At 38.2% G+C, this 25,363-nt stretch overlaps 10 protein-coding genes and 1 non-coding gene across 19 annotated transcripts in view; 6 read left to right on the top strand and 5 right to left on the bottom strand.

The window, feature by feature from the left end:
- Positions 1-474: 474 nt before the first annotated feature.
- LOC129786736 (histone H4) lies at positions 475-1,350 on the bottom strand. Its single transcript, XM_055821929.1, has 2 exons — positions 963-1,350; positions 475-886 (listed from the first exon to the last, which is right to left on the bottom strand). Exons 1-2 carry the CDS (start codon positions 1,140-1,142, stop codon positions 755-757), a joined length of 312 nt encoding a protein of 103 aa, XP_055677904.1. The 5' UTR covers positions 1,143-1,350; the 3' UTR covers positions 475-754.
- A 493-nt stretch (positions 1,351-1,843) lies between these two features.
- On the top strand, positions 1,844-1,915 carry Trnap-agg (transfer RNA proline (anticodon AGG)). The gene has a single exon. It is a non-coding gene; the product is annotated as a tRNA-Pro (tRNA).
- A 68-nt stretch (positions 1,916-1,983) lies between these two features.
- LOC129786652 (programmed cell death 6-interacting protein) lies at positions 1,984-5,955 on the bottom strand. The gene is made up of 5 exons (XM_055821797.1): positions 5,607-5,955; positions 5,014-5,132; positions 3,720-4,951; positions 2,556-3,351; positions 1,984-2,355 (listed from the first exon to the last, which is right to left on the bottom strand). Exons 1-5 carry the CDS (start codon positions 5,810-5,812, stop codon positions 2,228-2,230), a joined length of 2,481 nt encoding a protein of 826 aa, XP_055677772.1. The 5' UTR covers positions 5,813-5,955; the 3' UTR covers positions 1,984-2,227.
- Positions 5,956-6,132: 177 nt separating this feature from the next.
- LOC129786719 (glutamate-rich protein 2) overlaps positions 6,133-25,363 on the top strand; it is an 871,459-nt gene continuing 852,228 nt past the window's right edge. The window contains exons 1-5 of one of the 2 annotated variants that reach the window (XR_008750160.1): positions 6,133-6,646; positions 6,768-6,966; positions 7,143-7,211; positions 8,996-9,313; positions 9,393-9,561. Coding sequence is in view for 1 of the 2 variants with exons in the window: in XM_055821905.1 (XP_055677880.1) it covers positions 6,638-6,646; positions 6,768-6,966; positions 7,143-7,211; positions 8,996-9,313; positions 9,393-9,484 (687 nt within the window). In the remaining variant the exon portion in view is untranslated. Of the gene's footprint in view, positions 6,647-6,767; positions 6,967-7,142; positions 7,212-8,995; positions 9,314-9,392; positions 9,721-25,363 lie in introns of those variants that run through there. The other variant, XM_055821905.1, reaches the window with a different exon arrangement.
- Positions 8,063-8,921, top strand: LOC129786720 (DNA replication complex GINS protein PSF3). Its single transcript, XM_055821906.1, has 2 exons — positions 8,063-8,269; positions 8,334-8,921. The coding sequence occupies exons 1-2, from the start codon at positions 8,119-8,121 to the stop codon at positions 8,864-8,866; spliced, it is 684 nt and encodes a 227-aa protein (XP_055677881.1). The 5' UTR covers positions 8,063-8,118; the 3' UTR covers positions 8,867-8,921.
- LOC129786698 (uncharacterized) lies at positions 10,088-12,962 on the top strand. 8 transcript variants are annotated; one of them, XR_008750159.1, is made up of 5 exons: positions 10,110-10,988; positions 11,058-11,194; positions 11,262-11,416; positions 11,853-11,929; positions 12,776-12,962. XR_008750159.1 is itself a non-coding variant. In XM_055821880.1 (3 exons), the coding sequence occupies exons 1-3, from the start codon at positions 10,340-10,342 to the stop codon at positions 11,265-11,267; spliced, it is 801 nt and encodes a 266-aa protein (XP_055677855.1). In that variant the 5' UTR covers positions 10,110-10,339; the 3' UTR covers positions 11,268-11,378. The 8 variants fall into 8 exon arrangements, 2 of the variants coding, with proteins under 2 accessions (XP_055677853.1, XP_055677855.1); XR_008750158.1 differs by having other exon boundaries at positions 12,099-12,962; XR_008750155.1 differs by having other exon boundaries at positions 11,058-11,416.
- LOC129786666 (activin receptor type-2B) lies at positions 13,980-21,260 on the bottom strand. Its single transcript, XM_055821833.1, has 7 exons — positions 20,799-21,260; positions 20,339-20,716; positions 19,935-20,269; positions 18,034-18,373; positions 17,384-17,589; positions 17,214-17,306; positions 13,980-16,502 (listed from the first exon to the last, which is right to left on the bottom strand). The coding sequence occupies exons 1-7, from the start codon at positions 20,869-20,871 to the stop codon at positions 16,341-16,343; spliced, it is 1,587 nt and encodes a 528-aa protein (XP_055677808.1). The 5' UTR covers positions 20,872-21,260; the 3' UTR covers positions 13,980-16,340.
- On the top strand, positions 21,503-22,468 carry LOC129786712 (uncharacterized). The gene is made up of 3 exons (XM_055821898.1): positions 21,503-21,652; positions 21,712-21,829; positions 21,894-22,468. The coding sequence occupies exons 1-3, from the start codon at positions 21,524-21,526 to the stop codon at positions 22,388-22,390; spliced, it is 744 nt and encodes a 247-aa protein (XP_055677873.1). The 5' UTR covers positions 21,503-21,523; the 3' UTR covers positions 22,391-22,468.
- On the bottom strand, positions 22,457-23,210 carry LOC129786728 (60S ribosomal protein L17). Its single transcript, XM_055821919.1, has 2 exons — positions 23,055-23,210; positions 22,457-22,990 (listed from the first exon to the last, which is right to left on the bottom strand). Exons 1-2 carry the CDS (start codon positions 23,133-23,135, stop codon positions 22,511-22,513), a joined length of 561 nt encoding a protein of 186 aa, XP_055677894.1. The 5' UTR covers positions 23,136-23,210; the 3' UTR covers positions 22,457-22,510.
- On the top strand, positions 23,466-24,051 carry LOC129786737 (NADH dehydrogenase [ubiquinone] 1 alpha subcomplex subunit 2). The gene is made up of 3 exons (XM_055821930.1): positions 23,466-23,644; positions 23,725-23,831; positions 23,898-24,051. The coding sequence occupies exons 1-3, from the start codon at positions 23,547-23,549 to the stop codon at positions 23,981-23,983; spliced, it is 291 nt and encodes a 96-aa protein (XP_055677905.1). The 5' UTR covers positions 23,466-23,546; the 3' UTR covers positions 23,984-24,051.
- LOC129786699 (mitochondrial GTPase 1) lies at positions 24,026-25,272 on the bottom strand. The gene has a single exon (XM_055821881.1). The coding sequence runs from the start codon at positions 25,011-25,013 to the stop codon at positions 24,075-24,077; it is 939 nt and encodes a 312-aa protein (XP_055677856.1). The 5' UTR covers positions 25,014-25,272; the 3' UTR covers positions 24,026-24,074.

Genomic DNA, 25,363 nt, shown 5'->3' with positions numbered 1-25,363 from the left:
CATGATTTCCATCATTAAGCCATTAAATCAAGCCCCCAGAATTGTCTATGTTCTAACATGTTGCTTCAGCACCTACATACCACACAATGTGCCATGCTGACACATTTTTATGTGTGGCACACAGTGTTAATTCAAAAGAGACAACATAAAATCCTCCAAAGAATATGTTGATGCTATATAGGGGAGAGAGAATTTGCCACGAGATTTTGACTATATATGGGGATCATGCGCAAGAGGGGGTAGATTTTTCACCCACCCTTTTTTTGTAGGAATACAAAAGATCCATGCCATTCATTCTCGCCTTTTGTTGTACCTACTATGCTATATCTCTCTGGGAAAATCGCACGGTTCAGCAGATTTATGTTAAAGCGCGCCAACATAGGAACCGGGGCTATATAGCAATGTGAAAGTGAACAAAAGAAGCATAAATGCGAAAGTTGGCCCCTTAAAGAGAAAAATTACAAAGACATCTCATTTTCACATTGAATCAATTTTATTTGATACTTTTCTCAATGAAAATGTTTACAATAAATTGGTGGAAAAATAAACGAAATACAGCCACAAAAAATAAATTCTAATTGAATCCAATACGTGAGATTTTGTCCAAAAAAGAATGAAAATATCCTTCAATTGGTGAGAATAGAATATTATGTTGTTTAGTTAGTGTAATATTATTATTATAGATGGAATTGTTAAGTGAATGCTGCTGGCGCTTTGCGCAACGACGCCAATTTCTGTGTGGGGCCATCACTGTTTAGCCACCGAAGCCGTAGAGAGTACGGCCCTGGCGTTTGAGGGCATACACGACGTCCATAGCAGTCACGGTCTTACGTTTTGCGTGCTCTGTGTAAGTCACAGCGTCACGAATCACGTTCTCAAGGAACACCTGCGGCACAACGAAAACGATAAACATTAAACTTACGCGAAATGGCGAAATGGAGAGGAAGTGGAGCAGCACTCACCTTAAGAACACCTCGGGTTTCTTCATAGATGAGCCCCGAAATACGCTTCACACCACCACGGCGGGCCAGACGACGAATAGCTGGCTTCGTGATACCCTGGATATTGTCACGAAGCACCTTGCGATGACGCTTGGCACCTCCTTTTCCCAATCCTTTACCTCCTTTTCCGCGACCAGTCATTTTTCACACAAAGCAAAACTCCACAAAAATTTTTCTTTCACAGAGACGCAATTTTCTCACTGCTGCAAGCAAATTGCAAATGGTGTCGAAGGTGTCAATAATTTCGGAATCGTTTCTGCGGTATGTTGTTCCGAAAATTCGGCCTTTCTCGGAACTGTCAGAAACTGGCAGAAAATTGATAAGTAGAATTTTCTAGTTTCTTTGCTAAAATCGCTAGAATTAAAGACTTTTTCGATTAATTTAAGTAATTAAACTTTTAACACAGTCTAAAAATTAACTACCTAGTTCTAATGTTTAGCATAAAAAACATCTTAAATAATATTAAATAAAACACCTTCAATTGAAAAACAAAAGTTGAGACAAAAATCTCCAAGACTGCTTTGATAACATCTGAAATCCAACATATTTGTCATTAAAATTAAGAAATTGATAAAGCATCTAAGAAATACAAAACGACGCACCTGTGTTAAAAGATAGGAATATGGTTCATAATCTTCGGGGACGTCGAAAAACATAAAAACATAATTCATGTAAATTACTGAACACATCAATGAATCAATAAAATAACGACACCAAAAATATCAATAAATTCAAATATTAATTTCTTCAAGGAAAAACAACACAAACGGACACAATTTGGTCCTTCGAGCCGGTATTTTGCCTAAATATTTGATACACTTTGGAATCGCTTTTATACGTGGGGCTCGTTGGTCTAGGGGTATGATTTTCGCTTAGGGTGCGAGAGGTCCCGGGTTCAAATCCCGGACGAGCCCGTATCACACTTTTTTTTACATCATTCAACATTGCATTTTACTTCATCAAATAAACAAATTTTCACAGCTTTAACAATAATAGATTATTTATTATGTTTTCCATAGGCACAGTTACATGTCTTTTCCCTCTTCAAAGAAAAAAACTAAATAAAAGATTGCAATGATTTTTGAAAAAAGAAAAATATTATTTCATGCTTTCAAGTTGAAATATTTTGTTTTTTTAATAGGTATAATCTGCCTGCAATGATTCCATCTCCATTTGCCCACATGGTGCGTTTTTAGGGATATTAAATACATCTCCGTGGAGAAGAATTACCATCCTGGCTGACGAGGGTATCCCGTGCCAGGATTGTGCTGTTGCTGATGCGCCATACTTCCTGGGTATGTTGCATAACCAGACGTTGGGGGACCTTGAGGGAATCCCTGATAAGCAAATGGATCTGTTGGAGAGGAAGAAAAAACAATCAAATAATATAAACATTAAACATTGAATTTCGTAATATATAAACTACTTTTAAGCAGACTAAGCGGATGAAGAAAACATGTGGAAGATGTGTGGTGCGATGAATGTTTTTGGTGGAGAATGAAAATAAAAAAGCAAACAAAGGCAATGTGAAAACGTCCAATCAATCAGACTCACTCTGCGGATACGGAAGCGGGGCGTACGGATTGAATGATTGCGGCATCGGGGGAGCCATGTATGTTGGATACGGAGCAGCTGCAGAGGCGCCATACGGCATTGGCATATTGGCCATTCCTTGTGCCGGATATGGCATGCTGCCATCTGGGACGGTAGTTGGAGCTGCTGGTGTTGTGGTATGATGAGTTGGTACCTGTGGGGGTGGTGCCACAGTTCGAGTACTCTGCTGTGTGAGGTCCTTCATGAGTTCCTCCTTCTCCGTTTTGCGTGCAAAGCAGTAATCGGAGATTTTGTTCTGGAATGCCACGAGAAGCTCAGTGAGCTCATTGTAGAACTTTGTGCCCTCCTTCAGGTTCCCCTGGAGCTCCATGAATGTATCATAGGCAGCAGCCAGTTGAATCAACGTGGCATCACGCGTATTACTCGCACCACCGGATTCACTGGTAAAGACTGAATGGGCAGCCTGCACTTCAGCCAAAATGCCCTCCTGACGCTTAATACTCTCCTGCACTTGAGCCTGTAGCGGTGCCAGAGTCTTGCCAATCTCACCCACGGACATAGCTGGCTCATTAATGGCACCATCCCGGGCAAGAGCTCCGAGGAATTGCTCCTTCATGTTCACCGTGGCTGATTTGAGTTCAGCTTCAATGGCATCGCGTTCAGCTTTGATTGTCTCAACACTCTCCATGAGAGAACGCAATTGCTGCACACTGGGACTGTTTGCCACACCAGCACCTCCAGCACTTGGCACGGATCTCTCAAGTTCTTCCGGAGATTTAGATAGAATCTCAATGCCCTATTTTAAAGGAATTTTTGATTAACATTTTTTAAACTTTCTCTGTTGCTGCATAGAAATTAGATTTATACATTTAGATAATAAATATAAACAAATCTCAGTGAAATTGTAAAACATTTCAAGGAGATAAGGCAATGATAAGTTATCAGCTTCTATAAAACCTCAACGTCTTGTAATAAACCCAACATTTTTTTTGTTAACTAATAATTACAAAAATCAACACTGTATGACTCAATCACAGCTAAAATCCCCCCATTGAAGAAACCACGCTCTCAGTCAGTCAGGGAAAACAGATCAACGGGATTGATTGGATTGTGTGTGGGCTACATATTATAAAAGCAGTATCTCAAACAAGAAGTGTGACTCACATTGATATGACCATCGAATTTCGCACGGACAACACCATCAGCTTGTACCGCCTTGTTGATAATGTCGCGGTATTTGCCAATATTGGATCTGAAGACTTCTGTGAGCTTATCGGACGGGGTGCGTGTCCACTTCTCCTTAAATTGATTCTTCAGTGCATTGTCCGAATCGCGTTCGTCGTTGAGCAAACGATCGCATTCATCGAGAATCTCCTTGTTGCGCGTCAGAGCTTCCGGGAGTTCTTTGAACATGCGCGAAATCTGCGTTACGCCACCATTCTCTCGCACAGCCTTGGCCTTTTCCTGCAGAGACGGCGGCAATCCCGATCCACCGGCTGTACTCTCAATGGCAGCCGGTAGATTGAGGCTGGCGAGGACACCGTTAAGCATTTGTGTTGCCTCGCGCAGCTTCTGGATTTCCACATTCACCATCTCCGTCTTGCGTGCCTCACACGCTGAAAGGGCCTGATGCAGAGCCACAGGGACAAGGTCAACAAACAAATCCTTGTAGTTCTGCCCCAGTGGCGATGCAAGATTAATGGGTTTGGCGAGTTGTGCCTTCCCCGGGCTATCCAGTGTCTTCACATCGGGAATGATTTCATTGTAGATGAAGTCATTGTCCTTCTTGGATTCAACGAGATTGCGCTGAGCACGATCAGCGTATTCCTGGAACATTGATGACTTCCCCGAACGTGATTGGGCTGCTTTGAAGAGTTCAACAGCCTGCTGGAGACGCGCAATCTCCTCACCGACCTTCTTACTAGCTCGACACGCTAAGCTCGAGTAGAGTTGTGTCATAGCATGGAAGCCAGCCTGCTTTCCCGCAACTGTAGTCACCCATTCCTTCTCCCACAGATTCCTCACGGATTCCTTCTGCAGCCCACGCAGACATTCAGCATAGAACTCCTCACACTGACAGCAGAGCTTTGCAATAATCTGATCCTTCATCTTGTCGCGAATTGCTTTAACAATGAAAATCTCCTGAGCCTGTGCCACCATGAGATTCGCAAGGATTGTCAGGACTTCCTGGTACAAATCCGGAGTTGGTTCCTGTGGAATTGCAGCCGGAACTGCTGCCTTCAAATGCGTGAAGATCCCAGCACTCTGCTGGTAAAGCTTCGTAGCTAATTTGAGTCCCTCATCACTGTCCAAGCTCTGAGCTCCAGCAACAGCACTCTGCAGGGCCGCAATGTTGAACAGTACGCACACTTTCTCGTACGCCAGAGATGACAGAGCTGCAAATTACCCACAAACAATGAATCACTGCTGTTGGAGAAAAAATCATTTAGAGACTCACTTAGACTGGCTCGTCCTCCGAAGATGGAACCCTTGGAGAAGGCATCTTTCCACTTGAAGGGAATCTGCAGCTCCTGGACGGGAATTTTCGTCTCCAAACCACTCAGCTGGTCATAGTAGCTGATCAAGAAGAAATAAACAAAGGGGCACGGTTATAAAATAAACACTGAATCAAGATTCCGTGAGAAAATCTCAAGTTTCTATCGCCCTAGACTGCAAGATGTTTGAAATTTTCATGAAATTTATCAAATTATTGACAGATTTGTAAGTTTCTCAATAAATATAAATTATTTCGTTTGTTTTTCTTGTTTTTATTATTACATAATATGTTATTCTTCAATGAAAATAAAATCACATTGAAAGAAAATTCATTAAACACCCACAAAATCCACAAAATGCATAAATATTAAACAAAATTATTATTCATAGAGGTAACATTTCATGAAATTTTTCAAGGAAAAATTAAATCTTTCAAAAAATCTAACGTGTTTTTCGGACAAGACATTCCGATAGGCGTATGAGTCATGCAATCTCTTCTCTCTGCGATGAAATCTATCTCCAAAAGACAAGGGAAATAAAGAAAAATCCACGTACTTGTACACAATTTCCAGGGAGCTCTCGTACTTCTCGAAGAATTTCCATATTGCTGAATTTCTTAATTTGCTAAATTCATTAACCGCTTCTGCGTAATTTGGGACCTTGTCGCTACTTCCGTAGGAGCTCTGTATTAGATTCTTCAGGGGCTTCACTACATCCACTTCCGATGGTTTCTTCAGTGGCACACTCAGCAAATCACTCATTTTTCCGCAATTTTTCTTTTCACCAAATTAATCCACTTTTAATTGAAAAAAAAATCTATTAAACTCTTCTTCTTTTGTAGTCGCAGCAGGCTCTGCAAAAATCCCGAATTGGCTGACGATGAAAACTTTTTTGCTGTGAGTCGATTTTGGCCGTTTTCGAACATTGCACTTCCAGTCCGGAATTTCGGAACAAAGGCTGTGAGAAATTTGAAAAATCCCGCGCGCGCACTTTTCAAACGAGCGGGGAATAACGGTCATGGCGCATGCTCACTTTGCAACATTATTATGTTGTTGACTCCTCCTAACAATTTCAATAGATTTTTCGTAACCAAAACAATACAATAATAATATCCCTGCGACACTGGCCAAGAACTTTATGCTTACAAGTGTATCCTGGTGGGGATAATTGTGTGTTCGTTTTTTACTTTATTCCGTGCCCAAGCACTTAACAACACGGAAGTCTTCTTTTTTTGGTGAACAGGAAACAGTGTTGAGACGCAATTGAGTGAGAGAATTTTTACACTAAAAAGTGCCATTTTGCATATAATTTTTGAAATAGCAAAACTAGCAAGTTAAAGACTTAAAAATATATACGAAAAGAAAGTGCTCGAATTTCTCTGTGCAAGACCCACCCATATTAGTTTTTAAGCGAAAAGAAAAAAGGAATTAAATTGTAAAAGAAAAAGGTCCTTTTACAGGAGAATCTTGTCGTAGGTTTTTTTGTTACTTCATCTGGGCGCCTTTACCCTTGAATATTGATTTCTCGGAGGGAACAGTAACACCCACAAACATTCAAATACAAAGGATCACATTAAAGCCATCATCATGTCGCATGTAAGTTCAACTTCTCTAATATAAAATTCACACGCAATTGAGTTTGTTTTATCCATAAAAGTTCTTTGATTTAATGAGAACCTTCCAAAATTCTCGGCGCAATTTATTCTTATTTATTCAGATGACAATTCTGGATGAATCAAATGGGAATACATTGTCCTTGAAATCATCTCCACTGGCCCCATCAATTTCCACAGAAGACCTCTCGGAGTATACGGATGCAGATGAGAGTATCTCAGCTCCAACGGAGTACTTTGCTGAATTTCTCTCCGCAATCATGACACATGACTACAGAAGAGCCCTGAAATACTGCAAACTCAGTAAGAATGAATTTTACTTTATTTTTTTTGATTTATTTCAAAGGCGTTCAAATTAACTTTGCATTGAAACCCCGCCAAGAAATCTAATTAATCTAACTCTGAGACTTGTAACCAGCTTCAGTGCAATGTTCTATTAAATAGAAAATTTAAGAAATTTCCTTTTCTCCCTTCAACAGTCCTTGAATTTGAGCCCAACAACCTAACAGCAAAGGAGTTCTACCCACTGATTCTGGAAAAGATAAGCTGTAAGTTGAAATATGTTACGCACTTACTTGTGAATAATTTTCCTATAACCAACTCCTCCTCCTACCCATTTCGTGATAACATCTTATGCGCCTTTATCGCGCGTACTTGAATATTACGCGCATATTTCATGAGAAAATGCTTTTAGTCGCGAAAGAGGATGGCTTTTTGGAGCATGTTGAGTACAAAAAATCTTATTTATGAGACTTTTACCCGTGAGAAAGTATTTGGAAAAATGTTTGATTTATTTGAAAAGGAAGGAGGAGAAAAAAACGATACCAAAAGTACCGAAATAACCCAATTTCAAGCTGAATTTTTAATTTTGTTCACAAAAAATCAATTTTTTCTCAGAAAAAGAATGAAAATCACAGCTAAAATTGGAGTTTAATTGACTGAGACTTGGCAGCAGTCGATGTAAGGACAATTTGGATAAAATTAGTAAAAGGGACAATTGAAATTAACTAATTTCGCACAGGATTATCAACTTATAGCCAAGTAAAACTCACCTTTTTAACCCTCAAGTTTATAATTACATAAATAGAACTAAAAAATACATAATTGACGACAAAATAAATTCAAAACATCCAAAGCCCAATAATCACCTTTGAGCAGGTTAACATTCGATCAACTGCATGTAAAAAAAACTTCAAAAAATATCCATTTTCTTATCAGATTTAAAAATAAATTCTTTCTTGAATTTTACGAAATTTTATAATTGCTTCATTATGTTTTTTGATTTATTTTTAAATGGATTTTAACAAAAAAAAATGAAAAAAATAAGATTTTTTAGATTTCATTTTACCCAGTTTATTTCAATAAATTCGAAAATTCATTCCGGAACGGTTTTTTTCGGAGTTGTCAAACTTTGTGTTTGTGTTTTGATTTTGTGGTGCTTCTTCATCCTCAAAAATGAATAATTTCGCCAAAACGAGAAGTTATCTGCCCAATTACTACAGCCTCATGGATATCCTGGCCACGGAGGAGAAGGTGCCGTATGAGAAAACGCAAGTTCTCACAAATCTCGAGAGGAGAACACACGTTACGTTGACCAGTGAAAATGGTAAGAATAACATGCTGGAGATCCTGTTAAATGGAATTGTAATCCGTGAATTCTTGTCCTCCAGGTGATCTGAGTATGGCTCCATTTGACGTATCCCTCTCGGGATCAGCTTCAGCGGAAGAGACGCCCGTGGAACAAACTGAGGGTGAACATGAATTGCCCTTCTGGATGCTCAACGATGCTGAGGATCTTCACAATTACTACGTTAAGATTAAAGTCCCGGAGCTCTATAGATCGTTGAATAAGTCAATTTGCGAGGCAGGAGCTAATTCCGTGGATCTGGGGAGGCTATGCAAATATTTCTACGAATTTGGGCTTCATGTGTCCAAATTCGATGATCATAACATCATTGAGAACATGCTGCTGAACACCCTGCGCCAGAGATTGAGCCACATCATTGATTTGTGCAATTGTCCTGATATGAAGAGCAAGAGGGATAATCATTTTGATTGCTCAGAGGAGAAATTGTACAATGTTGGATGTGAAACATTCTCAGCATACCACAATTGGCTAACGAAGGAAGTTGCAGCGACACGGAGTAGGAATACGAAGAGGAAACGATCCGCAATGGAGGCTGATGATATCCTTAAATTCTAGTGAATGTATTTAAAATAAAAATTAATAAAAGAATTGGAGGTTTTTTTGTTGTTGAGCTTCTTGTTTTGAAAGGCTTTGAATCCCAATCCTTGAAAAATTTTAATCAGCTCTTCTTCTCTCACATTCCAGATCTAGCAGAGCAGCAGCAGGAGAGTGAGACAGATGAAAACTCCAACATTGAGGACTTTGAGGTGGCAAACAGCAAGAGTGACAGCAGTTTCAGCGATGCAACTGAGGCCAGTAGTTCAGACGCCGACTTTCCGTCCAGCAATGGTTCTAATGAATATTGCGACGAAGGCAGAGATGAAGACATTGAGAATATCCCAAGTGGAAATAGCTACAGCGACAGCACAACGCACTCATACTCCAGCCTCCTACTCGAGGAAGAAGACGACATAATTCCGGCTCTCCCCAAAAAGAACTCTCTGGACGTTTTCAATGGAAATGGTTAAAGAAATTCTCCTTTTACAAGCTTCTTTAGGCAAAGAAATTAATCAAAAATTGCTAAAAGAATAATTTTTTCCAGGCACCGGCGTATCCTGCAGTGATTCTGAGTCCCCAACTGAACCCCTAACGCAGAGACTTGCAGGATTTTTTAAATCCTCACTGAATACATAGGATAAATGTCCCCGCAGGAAAATCATATCTAATGCAGTTACAAAAAAAAATGAAAAAATTTGAGAGAAAACTGAATGGTCCAACATTTTGATATGTTCCACAGGACATTTTAAACATACATAGCACACACAACAGTGGCGATATTTTGGATGGGAATTTGCAGTGGACACGATGAATATTCTTATTTATCTATAAAAACTTGTAAAAATACATTTTTTCTTTTTCTATCAACACAATTTTTATGTAGTTGATTTCATTTCCGTTACTTTTCAAAAGTTTGAGGTTAGATTTCTCTTGCGTCCTGGAAGTTCTTCCAGGATTTTCTTCTCTGCTCTTTTGTGGGTTTTTACTTTTCTAAGGTTACTAATTTAATTGAAATAAATTCTAAAATGCTAAAGAAATTATTATTTATGCAAAAATTATGTTAAATTGGCTAGTAATTGAACATGGAAAAAGCTTCGGAGCATAAAATTCATGCAGCATATGCTTCGGAAGTAGAAATCATGAATGAAACTTACATTGATTCATGAAACATTATTTTCCAGACCTATCCATCTCGCTCTCACACAGTGAGAGTTCGATCTTGCATCTCATTTGCGTTTCAGGAAATGTCAACTCGCGGATCCATTTTCCCTTCATCTTCATTGTGAAATTGCGAAATAGTCCTCCATCAATCTCCAAGAGAAAATCCAAAATAGGTTGAATTTTAGCGTGAAAATCCGCATGAAATTGCTAAAAATCACCGCGAGAGTGTTTATTGTGTTGTAAAGTAAGTAGAGTCAGCCCAAAAAGGTCAGGTTGAACACATTAAATTGCCTTTCTTTTTCCACACACTTCGCGAAAATTTATTACAAAATGGAGCGTCGTCGTGCAACAAAATACCCCTCAAGTTGCTTGGATAGCTTGGATAACTCCTCGGGGAATGAGAGTAATTATGATTCGCAACAAGAAACCGAGTCTAACTGTTCAGACGATACGGATTATGCACCACCCACACAGAGGGCAAGACGAACGTTGGGTAAACGTTTGGGCATGGCGGAGAAAGAAAATGCCGTCCGGAAAGGAAAAGGGGCGGAGGTGAAGGTGAGTCGTCAGCCAACACGACGTCCGGATCCGAATGTCTTCAATCGCAATGCCCTGATGGCGCGTGAGAATCGCAAAAAGAAGAAGGAACTGATGGAGCAGCTGGAGAGGGAAGTCATTGAGCTGCGGGAGAAGTCAAAGAAGCTCCATAGGAATCTCTTTAAGCAGAGTGCAGTGATTAAGAATTTAAAGCAGGAACGGAAGTATCTGCACAGTGTGATTGCAAATCAAACGGAAATTGTGAAGCTGCTGAAAAGTCTCAATTCCACCCGCATCCCCATTTCATCGTCCATTGAGCGAACAAGGATGAGCAGCTGTGAGAAGACTCCACGGAGAAATGGTTTCCCGAGTCCCGACAGCAGTACACCCTTCTTCGAAGGAGATCCCGCAAAGAGTGAAGCAGCAGCAGTGGAAGAAGACGGTACGCGACGGGCTGATCCATTCCTTTGGGAAAGCCTCCTTATTACACAAGATCCTTTTCTGTCCACAGATTGTGGTGATGATTGCTTCAATATGCAACTATCGCCATCGAGTGAGATTGAGGAGTGGGACGAAATGTACCCACTTGGCTTTGACACAATTCCAGACCTACCGCTCGACGGGGAGCTCAGCGATCCGGGAAACAGTGTAAGCAGAGTCAGTATCAATTCTGAACATAATTACTTCAATCACCATCTTGATGACCAAAATGCAGACATAGGCAAGGGCGGTGTGTGCCTCCACGTTGCCAGTGGGAAGGTTTCACTTGAGTTCTGTGCTTCCTGCCATGCCAATGCCACCACAAACTGGATGCAGGATGACTAAAGAGCAGCAGCAGCACAACCACCAATCATCAGTAATGTGAACAATGTCTGTATCATTTTATCCCCCATTTAAACATTTCTCACCGTACTATATAAAAACAAACAATAATCCATGAAATTAATTAATTTATAAAGAAAATAAGAATTTATAAAAGAGATTTCTCTTTTGAAATACATTTAAAAAAAATTAGCACTAACCATAGCACATAGAAACCTTAAGAATTAATTATTATTATTACTTTTTTTGTATTAGAATGATGAATATTGAATTCTTTCCTTTACAAAATGTCCAAGAAAAATTAGAAAAACAAATAATTTAGGGAGTCTCCAATAGAATTTAAAACCTAAATTAGTTCTTTCTTAAATTAACAAGAGAAATCAAATTCTTTTTAAAAGGAATTCTTTTTTTTTAAATTAGAAAAGAAATATGTTGTGACTTCCAAAGAACTCTCTCACTACTGAATTATATATCTCCGTTCCAGGACGCAAATTTGTGATGGATTGCAGCCACATTGAACCCACAATTGAGGCAAATAAGATCACGCGTTTTATTGCTGAGGTGGGACAATCATAACACAAATGAAGGATTCTCAGCACTTTTTGCACCAAAGAAAAAAAAATTAATGAAAATTTGCAAAAAACAAAGTGCAAAAAGACGCTGAAAATCAATTATTTGTTGAATTTGTTTTAATCTTTTTTTTCTATCTCTTTTTCAATAATTATTGCAGAATACCTGGCCAAAATTGATGGTAAGCAAACGAGGGGGGAAAATGTGAAATTTTCGAGGCCGTTTTATTTGAGTGTCATTTGAGTACCAGATCAATTTGGACCAGAAGTTACCAAAGTTGGATAAGCTCCCTTCCGAACGAACTAAGTATTTGAGCATGGCATTCTAAAATTAATGCAACACCTTTAATGACAGAAGTTACACTCCGTGCTCTGAAAAGAAAATTGAGGAAGAAAAGTCTAGTGGAAAAGCACAGGTTTTTGGAGCTTTGCTCATGGACGAAATGACATTCTTGACAATTGGAACTACAGGGGAAGAAAAGTACAAACTTACACAGAAAATCCTTATTTCTTTGTCCAGTGTGGAATTCAAAATTATCTCATTCACATTTGATGGACCAACATCCAAAATAGAACTTCTAGAACTGCTTACCTTCGAAACTCTACAGACACTCAGATGGGTTAAGACAAAATCAAATGTTACTCACAAAAAGTTTTTTTTTAAGAATATCTTCCCCTCATATTAAAAAAAGTGATTCATTACCGAAAATTTTGGCCAGTATTTTGTGATTTAAAAGTAATTTAATTTTGCAATCAACGAAGCATCAACAATAAAAATTAAAAAAAAAACATAGATGGTGTATCTGCAAAAACTGCTAATGCGAATTTATGATTCCAGCAAAAAGAGTACTGAGCGGCCGACGTACGGGTTGATGTGGGGGTTACCGCACCACCCCCAACTCACGTACAGTCCGCACAAAGGGCCACAGAGTGTGATGAGAAGACCGCGCGCTTCGGCTGTGTGCAAAAATTTGAAAGAATTTCATTGTAAAAATGTGAAACTGTATCGTTCCGAAGGGTTCAAAGAGAAAACAATTTCTGAGGGGAGGTGACAATGTAATTGCCACCCTCCCTAAAAGAGTTCTTGAACATGTTATTCTCATCTTTCTCACAAGTTCTTTCAGACAGGATATTGAGAAATGCGCTCGAATGGATGCCTCGCAGCAACGTGCGAGAGAGAATCGTTGGAAGTCACACAGAAAGCCAGAAAGAAATGGTAGGTGTTAAAATTTCCTTTTAAATTCTATTGATACAATGACTCCATCCTATAAAAAGGTATATAAAATGCAAAATAAATATTTAAAAAAATGGAAAGAATTATTGAAGGAAAAAAATCTGCGTAAATAACGCAATGAATGAGATGAAAAAAAAAGAATTTGTAAAAAAAGGAAATAAATTATTCATTAAAGAAAATAATTAAAAGTCGTTTCATTTTTTTCATTTTCAGGGTGTATATGGATTTTTTATTCTCTTCTCTCTACAAATTTTTTATGTTTTATTTACACACATAAGACATTTTTTTTATCTCTCTTAAATTCAGTGAAATGAAGAACATACAATACAATAATGAGAATTTAATGAAAATATTCTTAAAAGAAAGTTTTCATTCGAAAATGATTTTAAAAAAAATGATTTTCTTACTTTAACTTCTTTACAGTTCGTGGCAAAAGTGTAGGAACAAATTGAAATTAATTTTATATGACCAAATTGACGTATAAAATAATTTTTTATTAACTATTATTTAACTTTTCAAGAAAAAAAACTTTCAGATGTAAAAAATAAATTAAACACTGAAGGACAAAACTGGCACATGCTGCCAATTTAACTTTTTTAAACCGCCATAGAATAAAATCTGTCCAACTTAGCTTTATAAATTCTACATCTATGTGTAGGCGGATTCTAATACTATAAGTTCGACAAAAGAAAATCTAGAAAAACGTATTCTTACCAACTGTTCATACACTTTTGCCACTCACTGTACTTTTTCCTTCCTCCTTTTATTAACTTAATTCCCATCCTTACCACAAGAAAAAAAATGATAATAATGCTTTACTTTTTTTTATTGTGTGGAATAAAAAAGACTCAACAGAAAGAAATGTGATTTGATATGTTATTATGTTACCCAGAAAAATGGGAGATGAATTAATAAAATTATAATGTAATGAGTTTTTTAAAAGAAAAATTGCAATGACAAATATTTTTCCATTCTAGCACCATTCGGATCTCTTTCTCTCTCTTGTAAAACATTTTCTTCTTCCTTTTGTCCTTTTTAGCTACCTTCGTTCCATAAACTTTCTTTCCGGGAAAAATTCACATTTTGTTTTAATATTTATATAACATCTATTACAATTTATTGGAGTTTTATTTCTTCTTTCTATAATAACAATAAAACACGGTAGAATTTTTTCTTTTGGGGTTCATTTTTTCTCTTTTTTAAAACATTCTTCCTTCGTCTTTTGTCTTTGTTCTGTAAATATCCCCTCTTTTTCTTTCCTTACAAAAACCATGGGAATTGTACGTACATTGTTTTTCTTTTCTTCTTCTTTTTAATATTTAGTAAATTGAATTAGTTAAGAATTAGACGTTTCCTCCTCTCTTAAAAATTTTTGTGGCAGTGAAATATTTCCCATTTCAATCACTTCTTTCGAATGGAAGTCAAAACATTTATCTCTCTTCTCGCTTTTAGCGCTTTGCCATTACTCTTTTTTTTTCCTCTCGTTCTCTTACTACACGGAAAGAAAAAAGTTGAGGCGGCGCAAAAATTCAGTACTTGTTACAATAGCAAGTTATAATGTTATTGTACCCGCCACTGTCCATTTGCACTAGCCGGAGACTCCAGCTGTGCCAACTAGAAATTCCTGTAGAATCAAATGAGATTTTCTGCTCTTCTCACACATTTGTCACTGTGGCTTTTCGTCGACTGCGCAACCTTGTCTCGTATTTGCTTTATAAATCTTGTGCAGATGCGTAACATGCTACTTCAGTCGACGGCTTTGCCGACTTGTGAAAAGACGAGATATATAATTTTAAAGATATAGATGTCTCTTTTTCTCCAATTATGGCATACAAAAATCAAAACGAATGAGACAAAATGTGTGTGCATATACGCCATTTCCTTCTGACTCATTGGCGACATAGCCAGTTTGTAGTTGAGTTAGAAGCAAACTCCAGCTCTGCCAACAATGTAACAATTCTGACGCCAAACTGTTGGCATAGCAAGAGTTTCCAGCTAGTATTAGTAGTTATTTTTCTCCGTGTATTACATTTTCTATTGATAATTTCTCTGTTTTGTTTTCTCTAAAATTCTATTTACAATTATATATAATTTTTTTTCTTGTCTCGGTGTTGCTTAATTCTTGTTTTTTTGTTTGGCACATGACAAAAATCTCGGGTGAAATAAAAATAGATCTGGGAGGGTCGGGGAGCGCGATATTTTAACATTTTTTCCAAAAATATGTTCTGCATTGTTATTGTTTTGTAGAGTTATACAATAAAAATTCATTTTTTTTTCATTTAGAACTCTTAAAATATTTCTTAAATAAAAATATTTTGTATTTTCTTATAAATTTTTAATATATTTTTTTTATCATTGTTAATTCGTTTTTTTTCTTAATCAAATAATTACTCGATTTTTTTCTTTTCATTTTATACTTTTTTTTTCTTCCTTCTCTTTCTCCGTGCCCTTTGACCGCCGTATTTGGTGGTCACTTTGTGCCCCTAATAAACCAAAAGTTCAGCAGCAGATCAAAGGGCAAAGTGAGGGAGAAATCTTAAATCTTGGCTTATTTTTTTGTTCTCTAAAAAATATCTTATTATTGTTATTATGAAAAATTAATTAGAATTATTCTTAAAGTAAAATCTTGTGATAATTTTTATTTAAAAAAATTTCGTCTTATATCTCTTTTTCTCTTGTTTTTCTTTTTCTTTCATTAAGTATAGCCTTAAAATCTAACCAACATTCAATGATTTTCTTTTTTTTGGAGGTTGGGAAGAGGGGTTAAAATATTATCCATATTTATATATAATTTTTTATTAATTGTTTATACTTTCTCTCCACATTCTATCTAAAGAATATTTCCTTCCCATCATCTCCAACGTTTTTTTTTGTTATCTCATTTCTTATCTCCCATCGTCACTCACATTGAAATTATTTTCATTTCTTTTTGCCTCTTTTCCTCTCTTTTAATGAAAGAAAAATTGTTTGTAGTGAGTATATTTCTCGCGTTTTTTTTACTTTACAATTAGAAATCCTTCTCCATTCTTTTAGCCACACACAGAGGGAGGGACTAATAAGAAGAATAAAATGGAGGGCCAAGGAAAGTCTCTCAGCGGCAAGATTTTTCATCTTTTTTTTCTTTAATTTCTTCACAAATAAATTTTCTTTTTCTTTTTTTTTAGTCTTTTCATACACTATCCGCTGGATCGGTGTTACTTTCAATGAGCAATTGAGTCGTTTGGTATTTCGTATGTTGAGATACGCGCTCCATGACGCACGATGAGGATAATCTCGCCTCTGCGTCATGGTCCCAGCACTCCTCCATTGTGTCGCACATTGCATTCAGTCCCTGTAAAGAAACATTATTCAATTTATAAAGTAATTTAAATAAGAAATCAATTTTGGAGAATTTATATTAACTCAAGAAAATAAATCAAAAATATTTGTTTTCTTTTAATTTTTTTCAGTGACATTTTGATGCTTTCTGATCACTTCATCAGGCTTTAAATTCTTTAAATCGGGTTTCACCCGGAGACTTCGGGTTCCGGGGTATGATCTCCGGGCTGCGGGTTTAGGATGAATTTCCCCGGGTCACAGGATTTTAATTTTTTTGGTTTTAATTTTCGGCAATATCAGAAAACTAAAAAAATCGGAAATTGAATAGACTCTGTAATTTAGGAATTTTCGATTTTTTTAAGCTAAAGGGAAATCGTCTTAAGTCAGATCTGAGTTTTTCTAAACCAGAATAAACTTCTTTAAGCTAGACTGCAGTTTTCTTTAAAAAAAAGATCCGTCATTAAGAAGACTGATCATTAAGAATCAGTCCTAAGATTTTTAAGCAAGACCTTTGTTTAAGTTTTTTTTCAAGGTCAGGCTTTAAGGTTTCATGGTTACATCAGGCAGAACTGAGGCCGAATTCGTCTTAAAAGTCTGCCCTAAAGAAACTAAGGTTCGGCTGATGATTTTTCACCCTTTCATCAGGTTTCAAATTGTTAAACAAATATTTCTATTTATTCTTTCTCACAATAATTAATAAATTCCCAAAAATAAATAAACTTACAGGATGTGTTCGCCATTGATTTGAGATCCTTGGGCGTAATTTTTTCATGACAACATTATCCTGCATCTCATCTAACGTAGGATGAGGTCCAAGCTGAAAGGGAAGATTTTTTTTTATTTCAATTTCTTCATCAAAAAGGTTGTTTTTCTCCCTCAAAATGTCTTCCTCACCTCAGTCTCAAAGGGTAGCGTGTACTCTGGCACGGGGCTCCCATGTGCTGAACATCGTGATACAAGTTCCCACAGAACTAGACCGCAGGCATAAACATCAATGCGAAGGAAGGCGTCACGTGTGAAATTAATTGCACCCTCAAGTACTTCTGGGGCCATATATCGTCGTGTCCCAACTTGACCGTGTGTATCACCGCATGGTTTTCCTGTCAAAGGAAGCAACGAATCCAATTATTTTCACTAAATGAAAACAGATTGATTTATCTGCTGCCCGCGGGGAATGAAAGAACAGCGCATTGGTTGATTTTTTTCACAGAAAAGAGCAGAGAATACTGACAAGTACTCGATGCTATCACTAATCTCATTGACGTCACAACTAATAATACACATTATTTATTTCAAGAAATACGCGCAGAGATTATTTTCCTACATACATGCTCTCTTCTCCAAAGAAAAATACGTTTGAGCCGGGAATTAAACTGATAAGCAGCAGAAGCAGCAAAAAAAACTCCTAATTGTGCCCTCCTGCATTGACATGCTATCAATTTATGTATGTTTTAGCCGCCCACCCGGTGGATTAGGGTATGCGCATCGTGTAATAATTGGGACATACACATCACGTGCAAGATTCCGCCGCCACAACCACTTACCTGGTTGAAAGATGAGCGCCAATCCAAAGTCCGCAATACAAGCTGTGAGATCGTGCTTCAGCAGAACATTCTTGCTCTTGAAATCCCGATGAGCAATAGCTGGCTTCAATTGCTCCCCCTTTGTGGCGGGAATCTCCTCGTGCAGATGCATCAAACCACGTGCCATACTCTCGGCAATCTTGCACAACTCCGTCCATGTCACTGTGTACGCTTTGAGGTAGTCACAGAGAGACCCACGATTGTGGTACACCGTGATGAGCCAGAAAGCTGTCAGGGAATTTTCGATGTGTTTCTCAGCACCGATAAATTCCAAGATGTTGGGATGCCGCATCCGTGGAAGCTGGAATTTGGGAGAATTCAATTTTATCATAAAAAAAACTAATATTTTAGCGATGCTTTTTCATTAATTTCATCGTGATTTTTATGGGAAAAAGACAACAAAGAAGCATGAAAACGCCTCCAATTTTTTTGTAATGTCTGAATGAAGGGCGTTTTTCCAGTATTATTTTTTATGAAGAACAGAATTTTAACCCTTTCGCGCTCATTAGGTCATTTGAATTTGAATTAATTTAATTGTTTTTTTTTCTTTCAAGCTAAAAATGCATTAAATTCATATAGAAGAGGTCAAAAGAGACGTTCTAACTAAGAAATATTCTCTTAGAGCATCCAAAGAATTAATATCGTATTTTAAAAACGACGCGAAAGGGTTAATTGTGCCTAAAATAATCTAAATTTCAGCTTTCCGCGAAAGAAATTGATAAATAAAATCATCAAGGAAGTTTATTCAACTGATTAAAGATTAATTTAGTCAAATAAATTCCCAAAAATCGTCAAGAAATAATTTCTAGAATTTTTTCTTTAATAATTTAGAACATTTTAAAAACATTTTATAGCTGATTTTGGCATTAACTTAAGCTTAAGACTTAATTCTTGAGTTTGAATTGAATATTTTAAATAATATTATAAGGAAATTAAAAGACTGGGGTTGATTCTATTAAAAATCTTTTCTTTTCTTACAATTCTTCAATTATAAGATTTTTTTATTCTAAAAAGTCTTATAAGATTTTGACAGTTTGTTTTTCTTCTTTAATCGTGTTTTTAAAGGAAAATTACTTTACGTGGAATCTTTTAAGAACCCCCTGAATGTTTTTTAGAACAAATATTTTGTTATTCTTAAATAGAACAATAATAGAATGCTTAAGGAAACATTAAGAAAAGATTTTTTATGGAATCGGCTCCATAAATCTCTTCAGAAGAGAAAATTAAAATTATTCTTTTAGAATATGTCTTAAAAATTTGAAAAATTTGCTCAAAAACTGCAAGAAAAATGAATAAAATTCATCAATAGTTCCTCTTTATTTTAAATTTTATTTATTGAATAAAATTACTCTGATTAACACTAAAATAAAACCTTTCTAATCTTTAAATTTCTCAGAATAACGAGAAGAAGATTTCCAAGAAAATCACTTTTTTTGCATAAAGAAGATTGCTTTTACAGCAAAACTTTTCGCACAGAAAAAAACCTGAATGAATGGAATTTGAAACTTGCGGAATTTTGCTGATAAATCAATTCAAATCCACAGACACCAAATCAGAGTAAAATTCCATTTTCAATGACGTAGATTGTGATGTGGGGGTGGTTGTCTTGTCTTGCTAACACTGATAAACTCTGATTACATTGGGAATTAGAAGCTTCTTTACGAGCCTAAATCTTCCGCAGAGGATTTCTTGTTCATTTTCTTTTAAAATTAAGAATGAATTAATATTGTTTTCTCTTCTACAGAGTTCAGAGGACCTTGGACAGTCTTTGACCTTTCTCTTTATTCAATTTGATATTAATTTTTTTTTCTTTAATCACGAAGCTTCTTTAGCAAGAAGAAAAATTGAGCAAAGAATCCTACCTTAAAGATCTCCTGTTCCGTTTGCCATGATTGCTTATCCTGCTGCGGGAAAATCTTCACAGCCACCTCATCGGGTTTCATTTGACCCCGCCAGACAGTTCCAAAGCGTCCGCGAGCCTTCATCTCAATCAACGTGATGGGACGAAGGGCGAGACATGGTGAGGAGCTTGTTACTTCGGGTTCAATTGTGGGCACCTCATTGAAATGCGCCTTCTTGCTGCGTTTCCGCAGGAAGTACGCAACAAGGACGGCAATTGGTGTGATAACGAGGAAGGACCCCAAGAGAATCCCAATAATGAAAGCACTCTCAGTTGTATCCTCACGCTTTGGATCTACTGCAAAATTAGAAGAAGTTTTCATTAAAAAGAAAAGCTCGTTTAGAGGGCAAAGAGATGGAGCCTTACATTCATCAGTGTCTGAGCCTTTGGGAAGGGTGGGGATCCACTTTTGCTCCCTGTTGCAGAAATTTCCTTGACAGCAGCAGAAGCTCATGTTATTCTTCGGCTCGTACGTGTAGTCAATGCATTCCGTTTGATTGCAGGCAGCATTCTGGGTGAAACATCCCTTCATCTGCACCGTAACCGTGGGCTCTCCTGTGCTATTATTGATTCCCTGCTGCCACACCACGTAGCAATGATTCTGCTTGTCCACATCGACCTCATCGCAGATTTGCTTTGTTGTCTCGCACTCCCCCTTCTCCCGGCATCGATTTATCTCGTAAAATTCACACTCCAGCTGCTTACTACTCACCACCACGGAGCCCGATATGCAACAGATGAACCCTGCAATGGCCAAAACACATTATTAGTCATCCCCAACTTGCGCTGAGCCCCCACAATTCAGCCCTCTTTCCGCTCAATTTACCCAAAATAATTGCAATTGAAGAACACACTTGAAGACTCCGCTGCATCTTCACTTCACGCCCATCGCGCCCCATTTCTGCAGGCCACTCACTCCTCTATCAACACGTACCCCCCTTCCTGAATGTCTCTCACGTCCACTAAAAGGGCAATTCAGCAACTACACGCTGATAAAGGGCAATAATCGCAATTTTTCTGAGCCATTTGTGGGAATTATTGAAAATGAAAAATAAAACTGTTTTTGGAGACACAACACCGCAGAAAATCCGCGTCCACGCACAATTCACACACTTTGGCACTTAATTAACATGCACAACAGGTCCTTATCGCTAATTGCTATCTAAAATACACGGAAAACGCAATGGAGTGGAAAAATTCACATAATTTGTGTGAAAATACGCGAGCAGTCATTCACAAATGTCCACCATATTGGAAATGCTACCCCCCGTTTGAACACTCGCACTGCGTCACAGCTATTGTAATTGAGTGAAAAATGAAGAGTTGATTTAATTTAGTTACTTATTTTATTATTTAATTGTATTTAAAGTAAAAAATCTATTTGTTATTCATTAATAAATTAAGAAAACTCATATTTCTTTTTTTGTTTGTGTTAGAAACTTTAAAAATTAGAGAGTTGTTTAATGAATAAAATTGAGGTTATGATCAAATGTTGAATCACATAACCTCCAAACGAGGTTTAGTTTACTCCGCAACTGTACATAGCAGAAAATGGAAATCAACAGAGAGGAAAGGCTAAAATTTCTCAATGAAATCAAAGATTTTGAGGAAGAAATCACGCAAAAAGTCAATGAAATTCTCAAAGAATTGAATTGGGATCGGGAGACTCTCATGAAAAACGTAAGTTTTCCTTTTTTCCTGCAAGAAAATGTATTTTTCAGCGAATTTTCATCCCGCAGTATGCGAAGAAGCAGGAATGTGAGAAGAAATTGAAGAAAAATGACCCGGAGGAGCATGTTCAGTACTCGGAGGACTATCAGGAGTTCTACAGGGGCAGGATCCCATCCTTGATAATCGGTAAATAGTTAAAATTTCCTTTCTTTCATTAGAATTTGATCACTAAAAGCAAAATTTTTGACAGACAAAGATCTTCAGGTGAAGATCATTGAAGATGCCAAGAAAGCCAATCCGGGGATGTCTCTGATGTTCCCAGTGGAGGATTTGGGGGCAAGAAACCTCCCAAAAAGTCCCGATGATGTCCTTTTCAACTACACACGCGAGGAGAAATTGGCCTTGTATGAGTACGCAGCTGGAAATATGAAGATCAAGCCGGAAGATGAGAAATCATACATGCTGAAGATGCCTGAGGAATCTTCGAGCAAATCAATGACATTCGCTGATGTAGTTGACATGGAGAGGCAGCTGAAGAGACGTCGTATGAAGCACAGGACCACCAAAGAGCCTCCGTTGTCGTACAACGAAACAATCCGGAAGCTAATCAACACACAGACTGAAGCCTGGGAGAGTTATCTGAAGCAAAGCCAAGAGGCAATCTCAGAGCCTAAACAGAAACATCACCACAAGAGGAAGCATGAGAAGAAGGAAAAGAAGCACAAGAGGAAGAGGAGTCGTAGCTAGAGAAGCTTCAAAAGCACAAACCTTCAAGGGAATTGTAAAATATTCGCCATCAGAGCCAATAAAATATTTTCTTTATAAGTGAATGTATTTTATTTCCCAACTTGCATTTTATTTGGGAGTTTATTCACTCCTCATCATCTTTTCCTTCTGTCGCTGAAGCTTCTTCTTGGACAGCTTCTTCTTCGTGGGCTCCTCATCTGTCGCCTTGGCCACAACCTCCTCCTTCTCCGTGAGGATGACTTCAATGTGGCATGGAGACGACATGTAGGGGTTGATGCGACCGTGGGCTCGGTATGTGCGGCGCCTGAGGCATGGGGCCCGATTCACTTGGATGTGGTCAATTACCAGCCTGTCAACATCCAAACCCTTGTAGTCGGCATTGGATTCAGCATTCCGGAGCAGCTGCAGGAGGAATTCAGCGGACTTCTTTGGCCAGCGTCCCTGGGTGGTCTTCCACTGCTTAGCCTGAGCACACCGACCGACGCCCCCGTTGAAACGACGGAAGGGTACGCATTCCTTCTTCTCCATGACATTCTTCAGGAAACGCTGAGCACGTCTGAGAGGCATATGCTTGATGGCATTCGCCGCTTCGTGGGTATTCTGAAACACACAATAAAATCCTATTGAGATTTTTCACATTTTCCCACATTTCCACGGCACTCACCTTGAAATGCACACGCAGGTGCGAGCCACGGGATTTGCAGGACTTTGTGGCATTGTCCGGTTCACGCGCATATCGCCCCATTTTAACTAAAATGTATTTTATTTCGGCACGAAGAGCAAACCACGTTGTCGAAAAACCAAAAGAACGTCGGCTTGACGGTCAAGGGGTACATTGATGTTTTGTGATTCTGAATCACATTACATTTCCCGCCTGATTCTAATTTTATTTATTTTACTCATAAAGGAAGTAAAGAGCTTAAAAAATCTGCAATTTTTAAACAAAAATTATTCAATTTGAAATGCTTTTGAAATTTAAATGTAAAAATCAAATAAAATTGAACATAAAATTGAAGAATCTTACTCTTCAGGGAATTCGAGAAAATCTCGAGTATCAAAAAGCTTTTGCTTTGCAGCATTTGCAGTCTTGTGTGGAGCTTTTTGCTTTATTTTCCTTTGGGAAAAATCAGGAAAATCGTGATTTTCACTCGCTAAAATGAGGACAACGCTATTGAGAACAGTGAAAATGGGGCCCTCTGTGAGGGAACTACGATTGCATCTGTGTCAAACGGGAGCAGAATCCAAGGGGGCCAGGTGAGGATGTTTGTTTTGATTTTCCTCCGCACAGCTGATTACACAATCCCTCCCATTAAATTCTTCTTCCTCAATTGCAGGGATTTCGTCCAGAATCACTACATTAAACTGAAGCAGGAGAACCCCAAGTTGCCCATCCTAATCCGTGAATGCAGTGGAGTTCAACCACGTCTCTGGGCTAGATATGGTAGTCAATCCCATTGAACTTCCTCACCAACAGACAGATTAATAAGAAAATTAATTTCCTTCACAGAATTGGGCCAGGAATCGTCTGTGGCGCTGACAAATCTAAAAGCTGAAGACGTGCTGAAGCAGGTGGAGGCATTGGGAAGGAAGTAATTTAGAGAATCAGTTAGTCTTTGTAAATAAATCTCGATGAAATGAAATTAAAAAAAAAAGAAAATTTATTCCTACAAAGAAAAAATCTCGGCTAGAGTTTGTCCAGCAATGCTGGACCGAATTCTCCTTTCCTGAAGGCTTTCAGCATGTGATGGGCAGCTGTTTCAATGTCTGGCCTAACGACAATCTCTCCCATCACAGTTTTCATCCGCAGTGACTTATTGAGCAGTTTCGCCCCGGAAGCGAGAACTTCAATGATGTTGTCTGAGGGTTTCTCCATTCCCATGAATTCCACATACTTGAAATTCCCTTCGAGATTGAGACGGAAAAGGAGGTAGTCGGCGATCACAACAGGCCCCACGAGATGATCCTGAAGACAAGCACAGAGCGCCAATTTAAGGCCCGTTTCGTTATTCCCAACATTTGGCTTAAGGATCCCCGGTGTGTCAAGGACGAAAATTGGTGGGTCAGAGGAGATCTTTATGCGATTGAGAACGGTTCTTGTGATGCCTGGCACAGCTCCCACGGGTGATGCAGCCTTTCTGTGCAAATGCTTATTCCGCAGAATATTCACCAGCGATGATTTCCCCACATTCGGCACACCAATGATCATTATGCAGAACTCACCCAGCTCCGATCTGTGGTACCTATTCGAGTTGACAATGAGCTTCTTGGCCAGTGGGAAGAGTCTCCGGACACCCTCGCACTGCTGATCTTTGCAATTTGTAAATAAAACATGCTCACAGTCGTCGGAATTTCTTATTCTCTCCGCAATCTTTGGGCCACTCCCAGGTGGGATGAGATCCTTCTTATTCAGCACCAGGATGTGGGGCTTTACACCACGAATTGTGTACCGGAAATCCTCATTGCGGCCTGAGAAGGGAATCCTTGCGTCGTGAATCTCAATGACACAGTCCACGGATTTGAGTTTCTGCTGCATCTGCCTCAATCCTTTACCCATGTGCCCCGGGAACCACTGAACGGTATCCTTGCGAATCAGCGGGAAAACTTGCCGGAAAGCCTGAGCCATATCGCTTGATAAAATCACGCACTCTCCGTCATAGGGGAGGGATGGTATAACCTCTTTTTCAGTGAAGAAAAAAGTCACTTTTTGTTGACTAAAATGTATGAGGAATTCTCTAATCTCGACCGATTCCCGAGAAACACTTTAACTTTTTTTATATTAATAATGTTATTTCGATGATGAGAAGGGATCAACCGAGAGCTAATTAAATGTACTATTGATTGCAAGTGGAATTGTGCAAACTGATCCCTTATTTTGATCGGAAGAACCTGCTGCCTCAATAAAAGTACTGATTTCTCGGGGTTGGGCATCCCCCTGATTATATAGAAAGATAGATTTGAAAAAAAAATTAAAAA

The sequence above is a fragment of the Lutzomyia longipalpis genome, chromosome 1 (assembly GCF_024334085.1).
Source record: "Lutzomyia longipalpis isolate SR_M1_2022 chromosome 1, ASM2433408v1".
Taxonomy (NCBI): domain Eukaryota; kingdom Metazoa; phylum Arthropoda; class Insecta; order Diptera; family Psychodidae; genus Lutzomyia; species Lutzomyia longipalpis.
Note: the sequence above shows the minus strand (reverse complement) of the source record. Positions and strands in the feature narration are given on the sequence as shown.